General features: G+C 36.7%; 1 protein-coding gene across 11 annotated transcripts in view; it reads right to left on the reverse strand.

Moving 5' to 3' along the window:
* The window catches only part of DLGAP2 (DLG associated protein 2), a 451,519-nt gene that overhangs the window by 324,465 nt on the left and 106,610 nt on the right, over positions 1-20,444 (reverse strand). For 5 of the 11 annotated variants that reach the window (XM_015621018.1, XM_015621017.1, XM_015621022.2 and 2 more), the window contains exon 1: positions 13,947-14,109. The exons of 4 other annotated variants lie outside the window; for them this stretch is intronic. In XM_015621018.1, the coding sequence (XP_015476504.1) occupies positions 13,947-13,949 (3 nt within the window). In that variant the 5' untranslated portion in view covers positions 13,950-14,109. Of the gene's footprint in view, positions 1-13,946; positions 14,110-20,444 lie in introns of those variants that run through there. 2 more of the 11 variants (XM_015621025.2, XM_015621028.2) reach the window with 2 other exon arrangements.

A 20,444-nucleotide genomic window follows, 5' to 3' on the forward strand; every position in this document is an offset into this window, starting at 1 on the left:
CTCAAAATCCAACCCCTGCACTGTACATTCCCTTTTAATACTTTGCCCTTATTTTATAGTTTCTTTGGACCGGGGACCGCCCTCTACTAAAATTCTGTATTACACATAGAGACGGTCTCAAATGCAAGGCAGCACAAATTTTAATAATAAAAGCAACTCTTTCAGAATTGACTCCTACCAGAGTGACTCACTTCAGGTCTAGATAGGTTGAAAGCAAAATCTGAACACAGCATCCATGGCTACAAGACACAGTATGCTGTCAAAGCAGAGAAGTCAATGGGTTTTTCACAGGCACCCTAAAGAGAAGAGCTCCTTCCTCAGAGATTGAAAATATTGGAGAAAACAGCTTCAGAGCACTGAATAGCCATTTAGATACAAGCCTGTTCTTTCCTTCTGCCTCCCCCCATCCCTCCTGTGCTTGTCTTCAAGATAACACTAGCTGATCTCCTTAAATATGCTGCTTAGGAAAAGACAGAAGCACAGCTTTGGCTCTGGATATCATAACCCCTTCATTTCAGTACTGGGTGGAAATAGAAAAGCATAAACTCTGTGTATCCAGATGGCATCAATATTTTCCATGTGTTTCCATGACAAAAGATAAAGATAACACAAGAAATAGTTAGAAAGTAGAAGTGTGTGTGAGTGTAACTGAGATTGATGGTCCAGAAGTTTCTCTCTTGGCTAGATAAAAGCTGATGAAATGGAAATGAGGAGAAGAAAAAAAGACAAAAAATAGCTAAAAAGAAAATTAATCACTGCTTCATCAAATTCAGTCCTGCCTTGGGAAACACCAAATGTCAGACTTCTGTGTTAATGTACAAAGTCTTTCAAGGCTGTTCCCAGGATGCAGTAGGCAAGAGTGTACTTTCTTAAAACAATTTATTTTTCAGCATCTGAGCTGAATGGATGTCGCCACTCTTCCTTAACCTAGTTTTGAGGTCACCAAGAACACAGTGATGAGCTTAGAGCCCATTCCCATGCAGAGAAGAATGTTAAACATGGTCCATGGAAGATGCCTCAATGGTTCTGATCTGCCTTTAAAGGCTTCTAAGCTTTAAAAAACATTGTGCTAAAGAGAATGAACCATCATTTCCAACAGTTCCCGTATGTTTAGGGAGATACTGTGGGATATACTCCAAACATATTGCTGTCTCAGGAAGGGCCTAAAGGATTATACTGAAAGGATGAGTCACCCCAGTGAAAGCAAAGCTGCTGCACTTGGTCATGGGGAAATTGTCATAAACCACAACATCTAACACTAAGCAAGTACAGTGAACATCTGATAAAACTGCAGACCACACAACCAAATATTCTACCCCTCTTAAGGTCTTTCCTTTACATGTGGGATCTTCGAAATACCCTGATATCCTTACAAATAAGTCTAAATGTCCTTAAACCACTTTTGAAATTCCTAATGGTCTTTTTTTTTTGGCTTGTTCTTTCTACCGCAACTGAAAACTAAATCTCTCCAAACATTACAGGCAGCTGATAAATCTAAACATTTCTGGGCAAAGATTTAGACAGGCTGGATCTTCTTTAAAATGTCTGGGCTTTACACTAATTGGAGTTGAAACCTTAGTTATAGAACACCAGTGGATTACTGAAACTCCATTCTGAAAGGTAGGGGACAGAAGGATGTTACCTTCTAAAACACCTACTGATATTTTAGTAGGTAGCCTCTAAAGCAGAGACAAAACAAATTGTTTCAGTTAATGAGTCTGTTTGCTAACTAGGGTAACAACTAACAAGACTTGACTAACAAGAAACCCTGCCATCTCCAGTAATTGTAATGTATATTAATTAGTGGGGAAATACCAAACCAACAAAAAATTATGCTAAAAAAATCTACAGTGCTGTCCTTTTAAACTGTAAACAGCTAACAATCACTACAAATAGAAAGTGAATTCTTACATGCCATCTTTTCCCAGAAGCAGAGTAGGAAAACAGCTACTGCACATTGTGTGATGCTTCCTTTAATTGTATTACTTAGGCCACCCCATGTGCATATTGATTAACAAGGCTCACAACCACTAAAACAAGGAAAAGCTTTATAAGATCTTGCACTTCCACTAGTTTCTATAGAAAACAAACAGGAAAATTAAGCAAACAAACAGAAAAATTAAGCAAGAGTTTTGGACAAGGAAATTTTAGTCTGCTATCCTTCATAATGTTTGCAGACAAGATCAAAAATGTCAAGTGCTAGTAGTTTTATCCTCATTCTTTTATTCAGATCTACCTGTATGTAAATCTCTTGAGGAGGTAAACTGATGGGATCTATTGAACAGACATCTCTTCAACAAGCATCACATTTCTGTACCTAAGCAAATATTCTTCCTTAAATCCCTCTGAGATTCACCACTTTTGCTTTTCAACAGCACTACAGAAAACTCAAAGGGGAGTTTCAGCCTCATAAGGCCAATTTTTTTTTTTTTATAATATAGCAATGTTGATAAATAATAATGTGCAGTTTTTAATTACTCATCAAATCCTATTTCCCAACAAAAAGCTAGAAATATCAATTACAGGTATCACAACTAAATGAATTCTTAAGAATTATAATCACAGTAAATTATTAGTTAATGCCTAAGACAATCAGAAAAAAGGTCTGGTCACAAGCTCAATTTTATACCATCAGCTGCCATCCTGGTATCCCAAAGAAAATTTGAATTTCACATTCCATTAGCAATACAGGTGTAAAAAAACCTCTAGCAAACAAAAAATTATATATTCTGATATAAAAAAACCCGTAATTTTCATTTCCATATGAATATTAAAATAATTGAGAGTAGAAATTTTCTAAAAAAATTAAAGAGGGCTTTACTTTGATTTTCAAAACCTGGTTAGCACAATTGCTGACTGAAAAGGGACAATCATGGTTTGCATCTAGTGACTCTTCTAAATGAAATAGAATTGTTTGGTAAATAGGAAGAAAAGGATAAGAAGTTCTGCCTGATTTCTTTCTGTCTGTGAAACTGGGCATTTTACTAAGTCATTTCCTTTTCAAATGAACTCCCCACTTCTTTGAAAGGCAGCTGCATTGAAACATTTATGGCCCTAAAGTCTGTAAAAAATACTGTTTAACATAAGCAGGAGCTAAATACTCTCTTCTACCCTAGGCCTTGATACTGTAGGATGCCTGATAGACTTTCCAGAGATCAGATGTTTGGTAGGGTTCATCCTTGTAGTCTAAAAATCTAATTATTGGAGTATTTCAGACCTGGATTCTCTATAAATTAGAGCTATTGTAAAAAAAACATTGCCTTTGGCAGACAGGAGATCTATAGAGAAAGTTTTCTTCATTGAAGATCAAAGCTATAAAACAGTACTAACATTGACCAGCAAAGCTATGGTATATTCATAGCATTGACATGAAAAGGAGAGGGTCCTTGCAGGTTAGGATGTCAGAAAATTTTTATGTTTTGATAGTATCAAAGTGGAAGATGCATCTATGAGCAAGACAGCTTTGTGAACAATGATCCCTCACTCATTTGAGGCAAGACTGCAAAAACATCAGGCTTTTTAATTTAAAAAATTAAGAAATTTAAAACTTAATTTAAAATTTTAAAAATGTTAAACATTTGCCTTTTAATGCAAGTGTTGAAGAACAGCTGTAGTAACAAAGAGAAAGACAATCCTGAAAGACTATATAGAAAAATATAGCACTAATGCCTTCTTTTAAAGACAATGAGTTTGCTTCAAAAATGGCACTTATTTATATTCTTTCTTGCTTGCTTTCTTGCTTTCTTTCCAGAGCTTCCAGCCATCTCTTTGCAGTAGAATTCTCAGAATGTACTCAAGAACTTGGTATCTCAAAATTCTTATTGTAAATGAAAGACAAACAGTAACCACCTGGTCTCCCTGTATGTTTAAGCTTAGAGCAGTTAAGAACTTTCTCAACTTTGCACTGTTTCATTTTGACAAACTTTATAGCAGGGCCATTATTTTTATCTATTTTTCTCAAGTAACACTGCTTCAGAAACCACTAATCTAAGAATGTTTGTATAGGCTTTCTGACCTTTTCTTGTTTTAAGCAAAAATAGTTATCCTTGATTTGTGATAAATGACAGGCTTTAATTTTTCTTTTTGTTTTCTGATGTATGTTCTTTGCCAAACACAGTTCCTTCACTTCCAGTTCTGTGTTCCTTACCTTTTTTTCTCCTTTTCCTCCTTCTCGATTTTCTAAATTCAAATAGACAAAAAAAGCAATGCAAAAATATATAAAAAAATGATCTTTTCCTATCTGGTTTTTGATTTTACACATATCTGATGTCTTTGAAAGATGACCAGTAGACTTTATGAGAAAACTGAAGATGCTGTTCTAAAAAAATCATTCTAGAAACTGTGGAAAAAAATAAAACAAAGAGGAAGGATTTGAAGATTACCAAAGTATGATCAGGTTAAATCTCATATCAAATCATTTGTTCTGCCTTGTCAAATATTTGGGAAATGGGGAGAGAAACGTGACAGCAGCTGAAGATAGTTCAAAGGCTTTCAAAGGGGCTGGAGAGCCCAAAGGAGTCACCTCACACAGTGAGGCTCCAAGCTGAAGTGCTGGCTCCAAGCCACAGGCATGAGAAAGAGTTTACAAGGTCTCAGTAATATTTCTTGATTGTTTGCTAAACATAGTAACACAGTCTAGATCCTCTGGGGCATAAATAAAATTATGCTTCAAATATTCTGTGCTTTGTTTGCCAGTATGCAAATATGGCTACTATGTCACCCCAATATTAACTGTGTCTTGTGCTGCAACAACTAAAGTACCGGAGTTTGGACCTTTGCAAGTTGAAATGTGGGTTTGGCATCATGTTCGGGTCCTGACTGTGGCTCATGATAAACTTGGTTTTGAAGGTGAAACAAAGTCAAATTCTGTAACTTCACATGTTGCCAAGAGACAAAACAGTCGTCTTCTGGCCATATCTCATCAGAGACACTGGCACTAATCCATTTCCAGGCATCACAGCTCATAAACTCAGAACTATTATGGACTCGATAAAGTCAATCGATACATTAGTTAAGTGAGATGGAATGATTTAGCTCTTAGGGAAAGAAGTATAGAGCTCAGTGTTATTCAATGCTGGGTTTGAGCATCCTGGAATAACAAATTACAAGAAAACCATTCAGACAGACACACCTGTCTTGGCACATTCACTTGAAATACAACCAGGAAAACAAAGTCTTTTTGTTTTGTTTAAATAAATTGAGAGGACTTCAAAACAAGGACTGCTTCTTACTATCTGTTTTACAAAAGCTTCTTGAAGAGCTTTTTTCTGAGACCCTACTTCACACCAAGTGTAGATAACAGCTCAACAAGAACCTGGATTTGTCCTTTACAAATTTGGAAAGTCAAACTCTAAAGTATCAATGTCGGACTGGCAAGTTTTTCAAAGATGGAGAAACGTATAGCACTTAAATGACTTTTCCCCACTGAAGAATCTGAGCTAGATAGAAAAACACAGTATAGTGACAATAGGAGGAAATGAGGTACTCTGAATGTCACAATATGCATTAAAAATATATTTTGACACAAATTCTCTTCATGCTAACTTAAAGTAATAAAGGTAAACATGTATCTACACACATCCACATAACTAATAATGTATGTTTTCTTATCACAATTTTTATGAGGCCTTTTTAGAAACTAACTGAATATTTTATTTTAGAAAGTGAATAAATTTTTTCAAATGTTTCCTATTTGGAAAAAAAAAATTCACAACATAGGATAGGGAAACTGCATAATTTTAACCAAAAAAAAGCTGAATATTTAATGTAAATTATATACATATCTAGTATTGCAATATTCAATACTCAAATATATAATAATTTCCTATAATAACAGTTAGATCTCCTTCCTCCTTTATCAGCCTACATTTTCATTTCAGAGAATCTTGCCACATTCCAAAGTTCCCAAGCTGACATGTACTACAAATTCTAATTTATTTTTTTTTTTTTATTTTTTTAGCTTGAATAGATCCAGAGGCTTCTAGCATAAGCTATGTTAGTGAAAATGTGCATTGAAATTACTGGTTAGCCTGACTACTAAAAATAGTTATTTGAGCCATAGCAAATAACATAGTAGAAATATTCTTTCTGTAGATTATTTATATTAAGCTTTATGTTTCTTGCAGAAAGACAATATGAGCAAGACTACTCATTAACAGTGGAATGCAGGAAGAAGTAAAATCCTCTAGTAATAGTTCAAGAAAGCATATTACAGTACATCTGTAAACCTGGTTTTCCCTAAGGATGACTGAGGGCCAGAAAATGACATGACAAAGATACACATACCCTAAATAGATTATTTAACCCTGCCAGTGTGCAAAAGAAAAACATCGGCAATAACATTAATATTCACAGTGGCACCCTTTGATGCTTTCATAATTTAGATTTGACCTCAGTGAGAAACTTGGCAAAATTACTTTTGTTCCCATTTTCTAGTCTTTCATGAAAGGACAGTAACACCCCTACATCAACCCTGCAAAGTGATTGCCCAGTAAGCACCCACAAATGCTTGATATCCAGGATTCTGCAGCCTAGAACTGAAGCACACTGGAAAAGCTGATACATGTAGAAGTCACTATGGTTACTGCCTACACTTTCTTTGCCTCCAATAAGATCTTTCATTTCCATAAGCATTAAAATTCACCAAATGCACCAAAATTATTCAGACAAAAAAAAATAATCTCTCTGGTTTATAAGCCTTTTAGCTGTGTTGCTTTTATCTTTTTAAGTATAGACTCTGAGTTGAGGCATATTATTCCATATCTTAATATAAGAAAAAGTATTGCAGGAGAAACCTTGTGGTGGAAATGCTTTGTGGACCCCCAGCTTCAGCACTGTGTGTAGAACAGCTGTCTGCTGTTGGCCAGTGCAAAGCTGAAACCCAGAAAACACTGTACAGGATGACAAAAAAAAGCCACTAGCTGGAGATTTAGCAAGCCAAATTCAGATGATTATTTTTTGTATTATTGTAAATCTTTCAAATAATAAGAAAGTTAAAAGTTCATCTGCGGTGGTTAGATTCCCTATCTATTGTAATAATAAATAACTATATGTAAAATTAAATTTGGGTTGGGGGTGTTCTTCCCCTTACAGCAATCAGCATGATTCTTTCTTTCAGTATTCTTATATAAATGTCAAACTGGCTAGAGTCTGTAACATTTCCTGACCGCATGGTCACTCAGTATACCAAGCTCTTTAAAATTGTATCCAGTGGCTGTGTCCTCAACAGTCATTTTAAACATTTCTTAGTTTTACCCTTTTACTTCCATTAGCTTTCTACTTAAGTTCCTTCCAGCACACTGAATGATTTTGTTCCCTGGTATAGCCTGTTATTTTGAAAACCTCCCTGAACCACCATTGTCAGTTCTACATACAAGTAGCCGATTTCCTCTTTTCACCTCAATTACCTCCTCGCAGCTAGTTGCTTTTAGTGTGACATATTTGACAGATCAATATATTCTTTATCACTTCAGTTACTTCCCTTTATTTTTCCTATATGTAATTTTTCTGATGTTCCCTTTAGGTGAAAGTTCTTAATATTACTCTTCAGTACTCTCAATGAGGTTCTTTCACAGAGAACCCTTTTTCCCTCTTTCAGAAAGAGCAGAGTGCTCACTGCATACAGGACATGCAGGTAAAAGTACTTGATACCTTTAGCAGGAATTACACTGAACTGAGCTGTGGTTTGTAGAGAAGCAGTGCCATGAGAGGCTTATTCCTGAGGCTGAGGTAGGATATATAGTCCCCTCAACATCCAGATCTACAGAATCTCTTCCAGCATTCTCAGCCCCAAGGAGTCAAACAGCATCCCCAATACTCACAGATGGAACTTTCCCAAAATCATAAATACTTTCTTAAAAGATGGATATGCAAATTGCCCTTGACACATCAGACCAGATGTCCAGCCTGTAAGTACTCAGAATATTGCCTATCACAACATTAGTTTTGTAAACCAGACTGGAAAATAGAGCTTTTCCATATCAGCCCTCACTTGCATAATAACAAACTCTTGCTAATGTCACACCAAACAACAAATCAGCAGTGGTCACTTTTTCATGTATCATTTCCATGTATGACACATAGATACATTAAAGAAGGGGAAAAGTACCTGCTAGAAGTCTGAAGAATTCAGTTGTTACATAAGATAGCCAGCAATTTCTATATAAGTCATAGAAAATATTGAACAATTCTCTGCTCAAAAATTTTCAATGTAAATGGAATGTGATAAAGATTTTACTTCTGAAGTCTTAGTAAATGCACATACATTCAGATTTTGATAAAAACAGAAGCAGTTTAGTGGGGTCTTATAAAACTTGTGGAAGGAGAGTACACCAAAAGGCTGATATTTATTGGTAGAGTGCTACTCTGACATTTAAGCTGTTTTCTGTTATGCTTGCTTACTTACTTGTGCTCCTGTCTTATTTCCTGGGAGAAATGCCAAAAAAGTAAAGTGACCTCTGTATACTAACAATTAACTATATCACATCGTGCTGCTTAAAACATGTTACAACCTGATTGGCACAGAAACACATTTTGTTCTGTTTGGGAACACTTATACCCAGAACAATGAAAATTCACAGCCCCAGCTTCTTGGGAACCAAGAAGTCAGCTCTAAGTATGGCTTTATACAGGGGTTCAGCTGCAGCATTGTGCATCATCAGTGCTATAGCAGATATCGTAACTCACAGAGAAGGTAATTTATAATGGGACAGTATTTAAAACAAGTACAGATCTTGCTCAGATTAGATTAATCCATTTGGGGAGCAAATGACCTGTAAAGATACAAATTATCCTTTAGAAATCATTCCAAGCTGCAACCACACAGGAGACAAGCCCTGACTTTATCTAAAGTGCATAGTGCAGATTCACAATCACAGCAACTGAGTACACAGTATAAAGAAAACACAGATTTAAAAAAGTTACTATCTTACAGAACACAGCTGGCTGACAGATTTAAGAAGAAGATGAAGATGCTGAGAAACAAGAGACTTCTGTAGGCCTGGAATATGCCAAGACACAGAGTGAGCTGCAAGGGTTGATCAAGAAGAGAGACCAGAGGAAGCCTACAAGGGATGGGAGCAGGGATAAAAGTCTGCTGGAAATAGGGAGACTGCTGGGCTGGGGCTCTGCCGAGCATCCTTCCAGGAGCAGCGCTGCTCCTTTGAGGCTCTGCTTTAGCCAAAGCCGCTGTAACACAAGTGGACGGCTCCATCTAGAGGCAAACATCCCCTGAGCTGCTGGAACGGCACCACTGCAACTCAAACACCTTTCTCCACAAGTCAGAACCTACTCAAAATAGCGCTCCGAGCTGCTGTCCTCTTGGCAGGGTGAGCAGCAGGAGGGAGAAAGCTCCATCCACCTCACCTTCTGCAAAGGCTGAGCAGTTGAAAATAAAGCCAAGCTTTCCCTGAAGTCCACCTCTCAGTTTGAATGGTCTCCCTCACCAAGCGTTGCCAGATTGATTCTGCTGCACCCATAAAATGACACAGATTAAAGGCTTACTCTCATTCTGATGGCAAGAATGACTCCCACAGTCAAAGGGTTCCTGCACTCCTTTACTACTTGTGTCTCATAAGAAATACACAGTATTTCCCACGAGTAGCTTGAAAAACACGTCTATATTCAGTATAAAACAGAGCACCAGTAGTTAATATGAAGTTAAAGAAACGTTTCCAAAAATAATGAGCTTATTGAATTTATAATACTTTATGTTGCAAAGGCCTTCTCTGTTGAACAAAGATGAAGCTATTATTTTCTGTCCATCAATAAATAAAAAATTCCAACCACATATTAATACTGATAAAGAGCCCAGGAGCACCAAATCACACACTTTAAAAATTATAAGCAAGTCTAACTTCATCCTCTCTGTTGCTGGGGTCTGGACTCTGTGCCAAGCTATTCTCACAGAAGAGTTTCTCTTCTGCACTGATGAAAAAAAATAAAAAGAAAGCCTTTGAGTGAATGTCTCTGAAAGCCCTTTTCTTCCAATCACAGGCTAAAACATGTATTGCAATGTAATTTTACAAGCTTAACTCCACTGTAGCTTATTGTATGCCTAAAAGGGCTTTTCAAACAGGGAGCAACCAGTTAAATGAATATAATTCTTCCCAGTCACTGTTTTCAGGCTTGTGGGGTATGTATCACCAAATATGCACTTTTTATAAATCAGTATGTTTAGATTCAGACAAGATGTGTATCTGAGCAACAGCACAGCAAGGAGCAACTGTTGTCTATGCATTACATTTCCTCAGATTACTCATTTATTATACAATAGTGTCCTGAATTTTACCCATCACTTTCTTCTGGTGTTTTTTAGTGAGGAAGAAAATTCTGATTCAAACTAGTTTACCTTTTCCATAATGATGTATTCTGCAAGTTATGTATAAGTAGTTAAGATTAAAACTGGTGAGCTGGTTATTGTAAGTAAGACACATTGGGGAGTGAGGGGAGAGAAAAAAATCATGCTCCTTTTCCTATAAAAATTAATTGCACAAATGTCTGCTCATTTCTTAACCTACTATTTTTCTGTGTTTTACTCATTTTAGATGTATTTTTGCAGTAAGAATGAAAATCTAAATTAAAAAATGCAGAAGCAATATATCTTACAGTTCTAGGTTAGGTTTTGGGTTTCTTTTAAGGGCATATATTTCATGAAACATTGTTTATTTTACAGGATTCATTGCTGAAAACAAAACTAGCAAACTACACAGTCATTTCTTCCCTGACTTCTTTCTACTTTAGGAATTCAGATCCAGTTTGCTGTTACTCAAAACAAAATTACTTGCAGCTATGACTCATATCTTTGTGGTAGCAAAGAATATAAGATGTATGTCTATTTATGTAGCACATGCATAACAGCCCATTGGAAGTTTTTTAAGGTCTCTTCTAAGAGAAGAGAAAGAGCATGGATGGAGAAAAAGCTCACTGGAGTCAGAGAAGGACCCCAGTGGACTCTCAAATGTGTTTGCAAGTACATACATGAGCAATGGAATATGTACCAGCACCTATGGGAATAGTTGAATATCAATCAAATGAAAACATCAGAGCTAAACTCCAAGAGGCTCTAGTGATTAGCAATCACTTTTGCTGAAAGACATTCCCACCTTGCAAGCTCAGCTTCATCCCCTGGCTTCAGACCCAGAACAGACCAGTCCTCAAGCAAGTCCTGCCTCTTTGCGGTGTTTGGCTTTGCAGTGTCCAGCACTGATTTAAATCAATGTCTCAAAGACACGGGCAGCCAAAGAAACTGCACAATTAGTGTGCCTGTGAAACATATGCCACAGTCCCCAGCTTTACCTGGGTGGTCTAAAACTGAAGAAAATGCAGGTGAGAGATGGACCTCAGACTTTCATTATTGCAAGAAGTTTTTGGAGACAGTCTTTTTATGAAAATATGAATTAATCTAAATGGATAGAAGACAAGAACAGCTTAGGGTCAAGATACAGTGCTCAGAAAAGTGAATAAAATATGGAGGGAAAAGAAGCATATTGAGAAAGATGGAGAAGAGGGCCTGTTATGGTATATGTTAAAGACATGGATAAGGCAGAGATAGTTCACAAAAATTTAACATAGCCCTCTCTGTGTTGGGAACACATGTGACACAAAACATTTTTTTATATTTAGAATGGCTTAGCCCTCTCTTGCTCTACCTGAAAATGGTAAAATATATGAACAGCGACTTCCGGTGACAGCTACACAAGTATCCATGAGAGTGATGCCAGAACTTCAAATGTCGAAATCGGAACAAGACTGAGACTATTTCAGTCATTGTAGATCAGTGTTCCTGGTCTAAATTAGTCAGCTGCCTGTTATGCAAGATCATCCTCCCTGCTAGTCATTCTCACAGGGTATTTACAGAACACTGTATGGGAGCGGTGAGAATCTGAGTGAAGGTATTACCAGGAGGAGGCTGTTTAAAAAAGAATGTACTGCATACATTTTCAGGCAGACATTTAAGTAGACATTTCTATAAAGCATTTGCTTGTCCCCTTTGCATTACATATGCACATATACATACATACATGTATACACACATATACTCGTGTATACACACACACACACACACACACACACACACCATGTTTTCATGTCATTGCAAGTAATGTGGGAAGGAAAGCATATATAAATATGTATTAAAAAATCTTTCTAGAGCATGAAATACTTCTGCTGCTTCTGGGTAACATAGGCTTATTTGGAAATAGCTTTCAAAATGCAGCCTTTGGAGAAAAGATTTTCACAAATCAAAGTGATTTTCTCAAAGCTTATTTTGCCATGATAGCCTTTACTAGAGTAGGAGGAAGAGGAAAAATTTGTTTTATATCACCCCAGTGGATTCAAATCTTCCCTTTTCTGGATGTTTGATTCAATGTCCTGAGCTAAATGTAAAACATCTTGTTAAAAAGATCACAACCAAATGCGCATAAAATATTTCAGCACAATAATCAGCTGCTCTTCTCCTTCCTTTCTCTCTTACACACTCATTTCCTTACCCTTACTGCTTGGGATTGCAATATAGTTGCATCTGTTTGAGATAATTTCTGTCTGCTTAACTAATGCTAAAAGACTACTTTTTGGAAAAATACAGAACAAGTGATCATAAGGTGGACTAGCTCAAAAAAATCTCATTGAATAGCTTTTTGCTGTTTGCATCATATAACAGGATTTTCTCTGTGCTGTGTTATCTCAGTTACTGTTCTATGAATAGAGTCAAAGAAGGCAGGGGGGAAAAACGTCAAGTAATGTTCCAATTTTTAACTATTATTTTTACTGTATGTTTTCATTTTTATTTCTTAAGGGGTATAGTACATGAATTAAAATCCGGATTCATTTTGTTAACACAGAATACAACATGATCTGCACTGATTCAGGGTACATCTTATTTGCTAAAGCTGGAGATGAAGACCCAGAATTGTTGAACCAAGCCAAGAGTTAAGCTACTTTTTTTTTGATAAATAGCATTTTTCAATAGCACTTGACCAAAAATGCAGGAGCTTCAGCAAAGCCCGCCAAACTCCAAATGGACTGTCTGATGATTTGGCACAACTTGAGATAATGCTGAAAGCAAGTACAGCCAAATTAGTACTTGCATTCAGTTAAAATGAAATGGACTATAATATAAATAGATCAAAATTGGGCCCAGATCCTGCAATTCAATATGCAGGCAGACTGTCAAGTGCAGAATCAGCACTTTGGTGATCAGAAATCTAATGAGGAAAAGCTCTAAAATGCCGGAAAGAATTATTAGAAGAAAAACTATTTAAATCATCCACATAACTAGAACTGTTTGCTAAAAACCACAGATACTAATAAATGAGCTACGAGCACTTACTTTGAACCTGCAAATGACTCTTTAAATGTAGTAAAAATAATTTCATGCAACAATGTGTCAAGCCAGTTTGGAAAAAGTGCTAAAAATCCTTGATGACTGTATTAACCCACAGCAGAGTAAGTGTATAGTCAGTATTAACCAGTAATGCACTACCTGAGCACAACACAAGTGACAAAGATTTTGGAAGAAGGCTAAAGATGAGAAAGAGCGAAAGGTTAAGCATACAAATCCCACAAAGAAAGGAGTCTTTAAATACTGGGCTTTTTTGAGAATTGCAGCCTACAGTGCAGTTCCCCTGCTTCATGTTTGCTCTGAATTAAAATAAATAAATAAAGAGAAGCAGTTTAGTATTCTCAAAGAACCAGTTTTAAAGAGAATTCTTTTAACATTAACACAATAGATTGCATCATGTTATATAAATAAAACCTTATACTGTGACACAAGGATCTGCTAGGAAAGTCAGAAATTCGATAGACAGAAATGCTGTGAAAAATCTGCAAACCTGAACACCGAGGAGAAAAATGAAACAAAGGAAACAGAACATGTTTCTAGACACTTTATGGATAAAAATAAGTACAAATAATAAAGGAACAACAACAACAACAACAGAAAGCCTTACCATGATGTTTGCACAACTGTGTGTCTGTAGCCCATGCTATAAATGTGGATACCTTCTATTTCCATCATCCCAGCCCCTCTAGTGGTCAGTACCTGAAGATCTTGCCTTCAGGAGGGACACGATCTATCCATATGAAACATTTGCTGTTGCTCCAGTATCTTGACAGATATTTTTTTTTCTTAATTGTGTAATTTTTTTCTGGAGCTACAACTTGTCACTTTTTATTAGCATTTTTGTCAGTGCTGCTGCTACATGCATACATTTAATTGCTAAGCAACAAAGAGTAAGCTCTGCACAGCACATTCGATTACTGCACTGTGCCATGTATTTTCACTAATGCACTTATATAATAAGAAATAAAAAAAATAAAAAAAAAATAAAAAAAAAATAAAAAGGTAAAAATATTTATTTCTGTTTCCATAGCATCTAGAATCCATGATCTGAAATCAGGGTCCATCATGCTAGCCACAAGGAAGAGAGCTAACAGCTGAAGGAAGATGAGGGCAAGTGGACTGAGAGAAAGTGCACAGAAGTTAAAAGCAGAGGTGAGTTGCAATGTTTCCATAGATGAATAGGCTATGTCTAAAGCTCAGAGGTGACTACCCATCTACAGTTAGTTGTGATTCTCAGACATTAGGAAACTATTGCTGTGGCCAAAATACTTGAAGCTTTTGCGAGTATGATGGTCTCAAGGTGGAAAACATTACCAGTTTTCAGAAGTTTATCAGTTTGAAAGAGATACATATGCATTGTATCAAGAAATATACTCTCTTCCTTTTTCTAAATTGTAGAAAAAAACAGTGCAGGCAGTTATTTTCTCAGCAAATGTTACATGTCACTGTCTGCTCTTCATATCGAAATGTGTATTTGCTCCTGTCATTGAAGACTGCTGTTTCCAAAATCTGAGTTTGGCTTTAACAAGGGCTACTTGAGTCTATCACACATGCAGCTACAACTCCATTTTTTCTTTGTTGAAACAAAGAGTTCTCTTTACACGTGAGATGTACAAGGACAGTGGTCCCCCTTTTCTCCTGGTGTGATTACCAGTTATTTTGCAGTCAGCACCACATTTCTTAGTGCCATATCTGCAACGTTCATCAAGAAGAGCTGCTTGGAAAACTAAGCCATGATTGTGCAGATGTACAAACTTGCACAACCACATACAGCCACTTTTATTTCAGTAATTATTATTAATAAGATTCAGAAATTGGGCCTGACTCTGTGTCTCTTTGGTATTTCCCAAGTAGCCCAAATGGTACAAAGAACTAGATGGGGAGACCTGGCAAAATCTTCCCAAATTTTATTTCAGGATGTTATATACCAGGAATTACAGCAGGTAGACTTTAAGACAGGCTTCTAGACTATCATCCCCAAGAATCAAGAAGAGTGCTAAGAAAAGAGGTAGTTGCTTTTGACTTATGAACAGCCACAAGCGAAGTCCTACCCCATAGCATTAGTATTTCCTCTGGGCTCAAATATTTTTGCAAAGAAATTGGAATTCCCCAATGTGTCCTGTCTGTTTTGGAGGGACTGAAACAAGGGTGTTCTGAGCACAACATCCTTTATACTCTCATGGGAAGACCAAGCAGAATTGCACTAAATGAACCACAGCAGGAGACCACGAAGAACATTATCAAATTCCTAGACTTATTAAGTACATCAGTACTTAATCATACAAAGTACTTCTGCATTAAGCTACTCAACACATTAATTACTTAACCCCTAAAATAAAATACTGAATACATGCTTTTTATTGCTATTTCATAGGAGGGCAGATGGATGCTAGGAGATGCTATATATTTCCTTTCACATTCAGACGTGGCTGGAAGGCCTAGGTAAGGACAGGTCTGACAACTCCTGCTCCAGCAGAGCATTTTTAGTTCAGAACCTTGTAATATTCTGATTTGGAAGGGACCCACAAGGATAATCGAGTCCAGCTTTTAAGTGAATGACTTACACAGGGACTGAACCCACAACCTTGGTGTTAGGCACCAGGGTCTGACCAACTGAGCTAATCCCAGTTCAAACCTCGTAGCATCTTGAGCCAGAATAGATGCCAGGGAACCAGCTGCCAACTGGGAGACCTTTTTTCTTGCCTCCTGGGTCACTTTGGGAGATAAATACAGAATAAAATTACAGACTTTCTACAATTCTTTCAGTGATTTTCTTATAACCCAGAGTCCTACAGTTCCTCAGACTAAGGATTCAACAGAAGGTAGCACAGAAAAGAAGTCTCACATCACGAAGACAGAAATTTTAAAAACCCATCAAATGATGCAAATTAATGGCATATTACATCATACTTATGTGCTGATAATTGTAAGAATTTAATCTCTTTCCTACCATACATTCTCCTAGCATTCAAAAACTACTACATGATGTGTGCTTCTATATTTCTTAACATATAGCTCATTTCTGGATCCTCACATTGAACATTAATAGCTTCTTCTGCTTAGCTCAGGACACCCGAATGACCTTGTTTGATGGGATTTTCCCTAAACATCAGTCTGAACACCAAACACATCTGGGCCTAGCACAACCTTCTGGAATTCATTGACACTCATAAAAAATTTCTGGGTTATAAAAATTTCTGGGTTTAACTCTAAGTGATGACTCCAGAGTGACTGTGAAGCATTAGGCACACAACACAATTTCTGAACGTGAGCTGCAGTGACAAGATGTGCAATACAGCCAACAGGAAAGGAAGAGGAGGGCTGTATACAACCATCCAAATGGTCACACACTTTACAGCATAGGGTTCAAATAAATGCTTTGTTATTCCTCCATTTTTATAATTGCCTTTTAATGCAAGAAGAATTGCAGTCATAATTTGTTTGGCTTCAAGGAGGAAAGTATACAGCTTATTTGCAAACAAGTAAACAGGTCTTTAGTGACAACGCTATGTATAATAACTTCTTTAATTTTTGGTCAGACCTGAATTGATCACATAGCTGGACTAGGAGCTCACCAGAGGTCCATTCCAATTAAAGTAATTCATTCTTCTGTTCCATTCCATTCCATTCCATTCCATTCCATTCCATTCCACAGTGTTGGGCACACCAGCCACAGACCCCAGGGCAGGCAGGGTGGTTCCCAGTCTAGCTGGGGGCTGGACATGACAGCAGCTGAGGACTAATGGTATTTGAAAAGGGATTTTTTTTTTCCCTACAGGGCCCCATTAGAGAGCACGTCCACTTACAATAAAAATGAAAGGGATAGTAAGCCTGCACTTTGCAGACTCTTAGCATTCTTTTATCAAAAAAGCACTCACAGCAGCAGTAGCCTTTTTTCATACTTCCCAAATCATGAGGGTTAATGGGGTCACCCTCCAATGAGGTGGCAAGACAAGCCTTACTGGACTCAGAAAACAACCCATTTCTGAAAATAATGTATCTGGATAGACTTGTCTCTATTAGAGAGGTATTTTTCACAGACTGGATCCATCTTGCATAGACCACCAGAAAGAGAATAATCTTCAGCCAGTACTAAGTTAAATATATATGTATTCCTAACTCAAAAAAACTTAAAGATGTGTCACAGGAGACTGATTCCAAGCCAAAATAGAACTGTGGATTAAAAAGACATTTTCAAAAGGGGTGTGTGTGTGTGTAAAAAGCTCAAAGATACTTCTCAGTTCAGGAAACAAAGCTTACATTTTTGTTGTTTTTTCCCTTTGCAGAGAGATCATTCAAAAGAAGCCAAAACTGAACATTCATTGACAACATCAGGAGCACCCAATGGGGTCCTTCCTCAAGTGCTTCAGACATACTTAACATCATCAGAACCCAAGTTTTTTTCTAAGCTATTACTTTCACTTCTTCTGTATCCACCATTTTTGTGAGGTCTGTCTTTAACCCAATCTGCTAATGTATTACTAGTGTTCCCACTACTGTGGGGAGAGAATTTCATCCAGCAGCCAACTAAGGAGCTGAGCAGTAGCTGTGAGCTTTATAGCTGCAATATTAATAATTTAAACCTTCTATAAAACAGTTTGTTAGGGATGGGCTTGAGGGAGCAAAACATTATACGGCTTTCTGTAATTTGGTACCTCAGAGTGATGAACAGTAGAGCACATCTTCAAGCACTTGTCTCCAAATCAATGCTTCCTTGCTTGTAAGGCAGAGGAAGAGAATGTTTTATTCACAAGATTTCAGAAATGGCTAAATGGAGCTCAAATGACAAAACTTTCAGAATATGTACTTTACTTAAGCTTTGAACCTGATAGAATCTGTTAAGATTTACACATCTGAGAAAAAGGGATCTTGAGTTTCTATAGTAGTGAGGTGTATTCAATCTCTACTGTATTCTAAATTTTGCTCTCATTATAGTAACTAAAAAATCCTTCTCAATTCCAAACATTTCCATCAGTTCACATGGAACTGATGGGGGGTGGAAGTGGGAAACATCTCACAAAATCTGAATTAATAATATGGGGGTGAGGGGACATCAGTGAAACTCTAGGAATTATTCAAATTTTAGACTAATATCTCTCTGTATGGAGGCAACAAATATTTGATGTAATTTTATCATTCTGTAGAAAGAGCTTTTTGACATAGGAAAACTTTTTGTCAATGAAAGAGGCCTTGGTCTGCTGTTTTCTTTTGCTTGTGGTAACAAGCAAATGGTATTTTGATACCAAAACAGAAAAATATTAATTTTCAGTGGTCTTTATTAACATAGCTGCATTTGCAAATCCAGGATCAAACTCAAAGCCTCCCATCTACATTTCCCAGAGGAAAAAGGATGGGAAGATGTAAGTGCTTAAGACTGTTTTGAAAGCATAACTCTATTCTCTGTAGTTGTTGCCATCTACCAGCTCTTTTGTTCGTGCAAGATATTTGACAAGCTTGCTTATGTCTTTGTTTAGTCCAAATTATTTCTGCAGGGGATAGAAGACAGGAGACCTGTTGGAGAAAAAGTAATAATTTGAAACTTTCAGATATTGAAAATCAGGTTGCTATTCTTTAGAAAGAATACTTACTAGGCTGAAGAAGCTCATCACTCATTTTCTAAAATAATGAAAGCATGGGATGAGGTGTACTTTGATTTCCTGATTATAATAAAAGTGGGAATAGTTTTTTACTGTATGCAATGTGAAGAAGAAAACAGTGGTGTTCTACTGGCACACACAGAAAGTGTATCTGAAATAGCGTTGCATTATGTACAACAGAAAATTAAGCATAGCAGGATTATGCAATATGCTGTCCCTCACCAACACTGGTAAACATTGAATGTTTACATAAATGGAACAATAGCATCCATTATGTTGTCTCAGAATACATATGCTTCATAACTAACATTATTAGAAGAAGAAAAGTCTGTTCTGTAAAAGCAGAGCAGTTAAGTGATGCTCATAATCCCTACCATGAGGTCCATTAACCTCAGAAGTTTTAAGTAGCTTCGTAGTCATCCATGGCATTTCAGATTTCTCACAGCTTCAAATCTGTGGGCAGCTTCACAAGCTTTTTGTAAAGTTTCTCATGACTAGGACATCTGTAAAATTCCCTCCAGACCTTTCTTCAATTCATCTTGTGTTAAGCAGTCAGTAATTGACATATATGAATAAGGATATAGGTACAACCCTGAAAATATGCTCTACTGAACGCAATGTCTTTTCTTAAAATATTTATTGGTAATTTTAAGTACTATAAGATATTAAACGCATTCTGTTTTTTAATCTTACCTTTTTCTTCCCATTTCAATGTGAATTTTCAATGAGCAGCTTTCCCAAATGAAACTCATAGTAAGGAATCAAGATAATCAGATATCAGTCTTCTGCCTTTTACTAACTAATCCACCATACAACATAGGTGTCCTCACCATTTACGTGAAATAAATTACTTATTTTAGAGTCAGATGAAAAACTGCAACACTGCCTAACACGTTGCTTAGAGACAACTGACAAATTTTCTTCCTGGATGTGTACTTGAGAAATATGAAAGGTAGAACTGAGATGCTAAATTTTGGTACAGTGTCTTTTTGTTAATTCCTTTGGTCCACAGAGGGAAGAATTTGGTGAACCTTTGTTAATTCTGATCTCATTAATCTGGCCTTCTTTTCCTAGAAGGAAAAAAAAATTCAGGATTCAATGGCAATAATAATAATACATTTAAGTTGCTTCTCACAAATGTACTTGTAGTCCTGACTCCTTGACTAAAATACTTTTGTATTTCTGATACAGATAAATGAGATGGGACTAGCCAAAGAAACATATGATGATTATGTTAGAAGAATTCAGAGATCTGCAGGCAGAGAAGAGGATGTCATCTCTTCCTCTCTGGCTGGCAGCACTAAATAATGTTTAACCACATAATGTAAGGTAATATGAAAAAGATATTTAGATCCTCAGAGAATGGTAATATCTAAACCAGAAATACAAAATACACTGGACACTATATCTCAGGGCATCTGTTTGATTATTTTAGTATAGAGCAGAAGAGGGAATATATGCACCCTCTCAGAAGTCAAATCCTACCTATCTAACTTGCAATTCATCTT

This window comes from Parus major, chromosome 3 (assembly GCF_001522545.3).
Source record: "Parus major isolate Abel chromosome 3, Parus_major1.1, whole genome shotgun sequence".
Classification (NCBI taxonomy): domain Eukaryota; kingdom Metazoa; phylum Chordata; class Aves; order Passeriformes; family Paridae; genus Parus; species Parus major.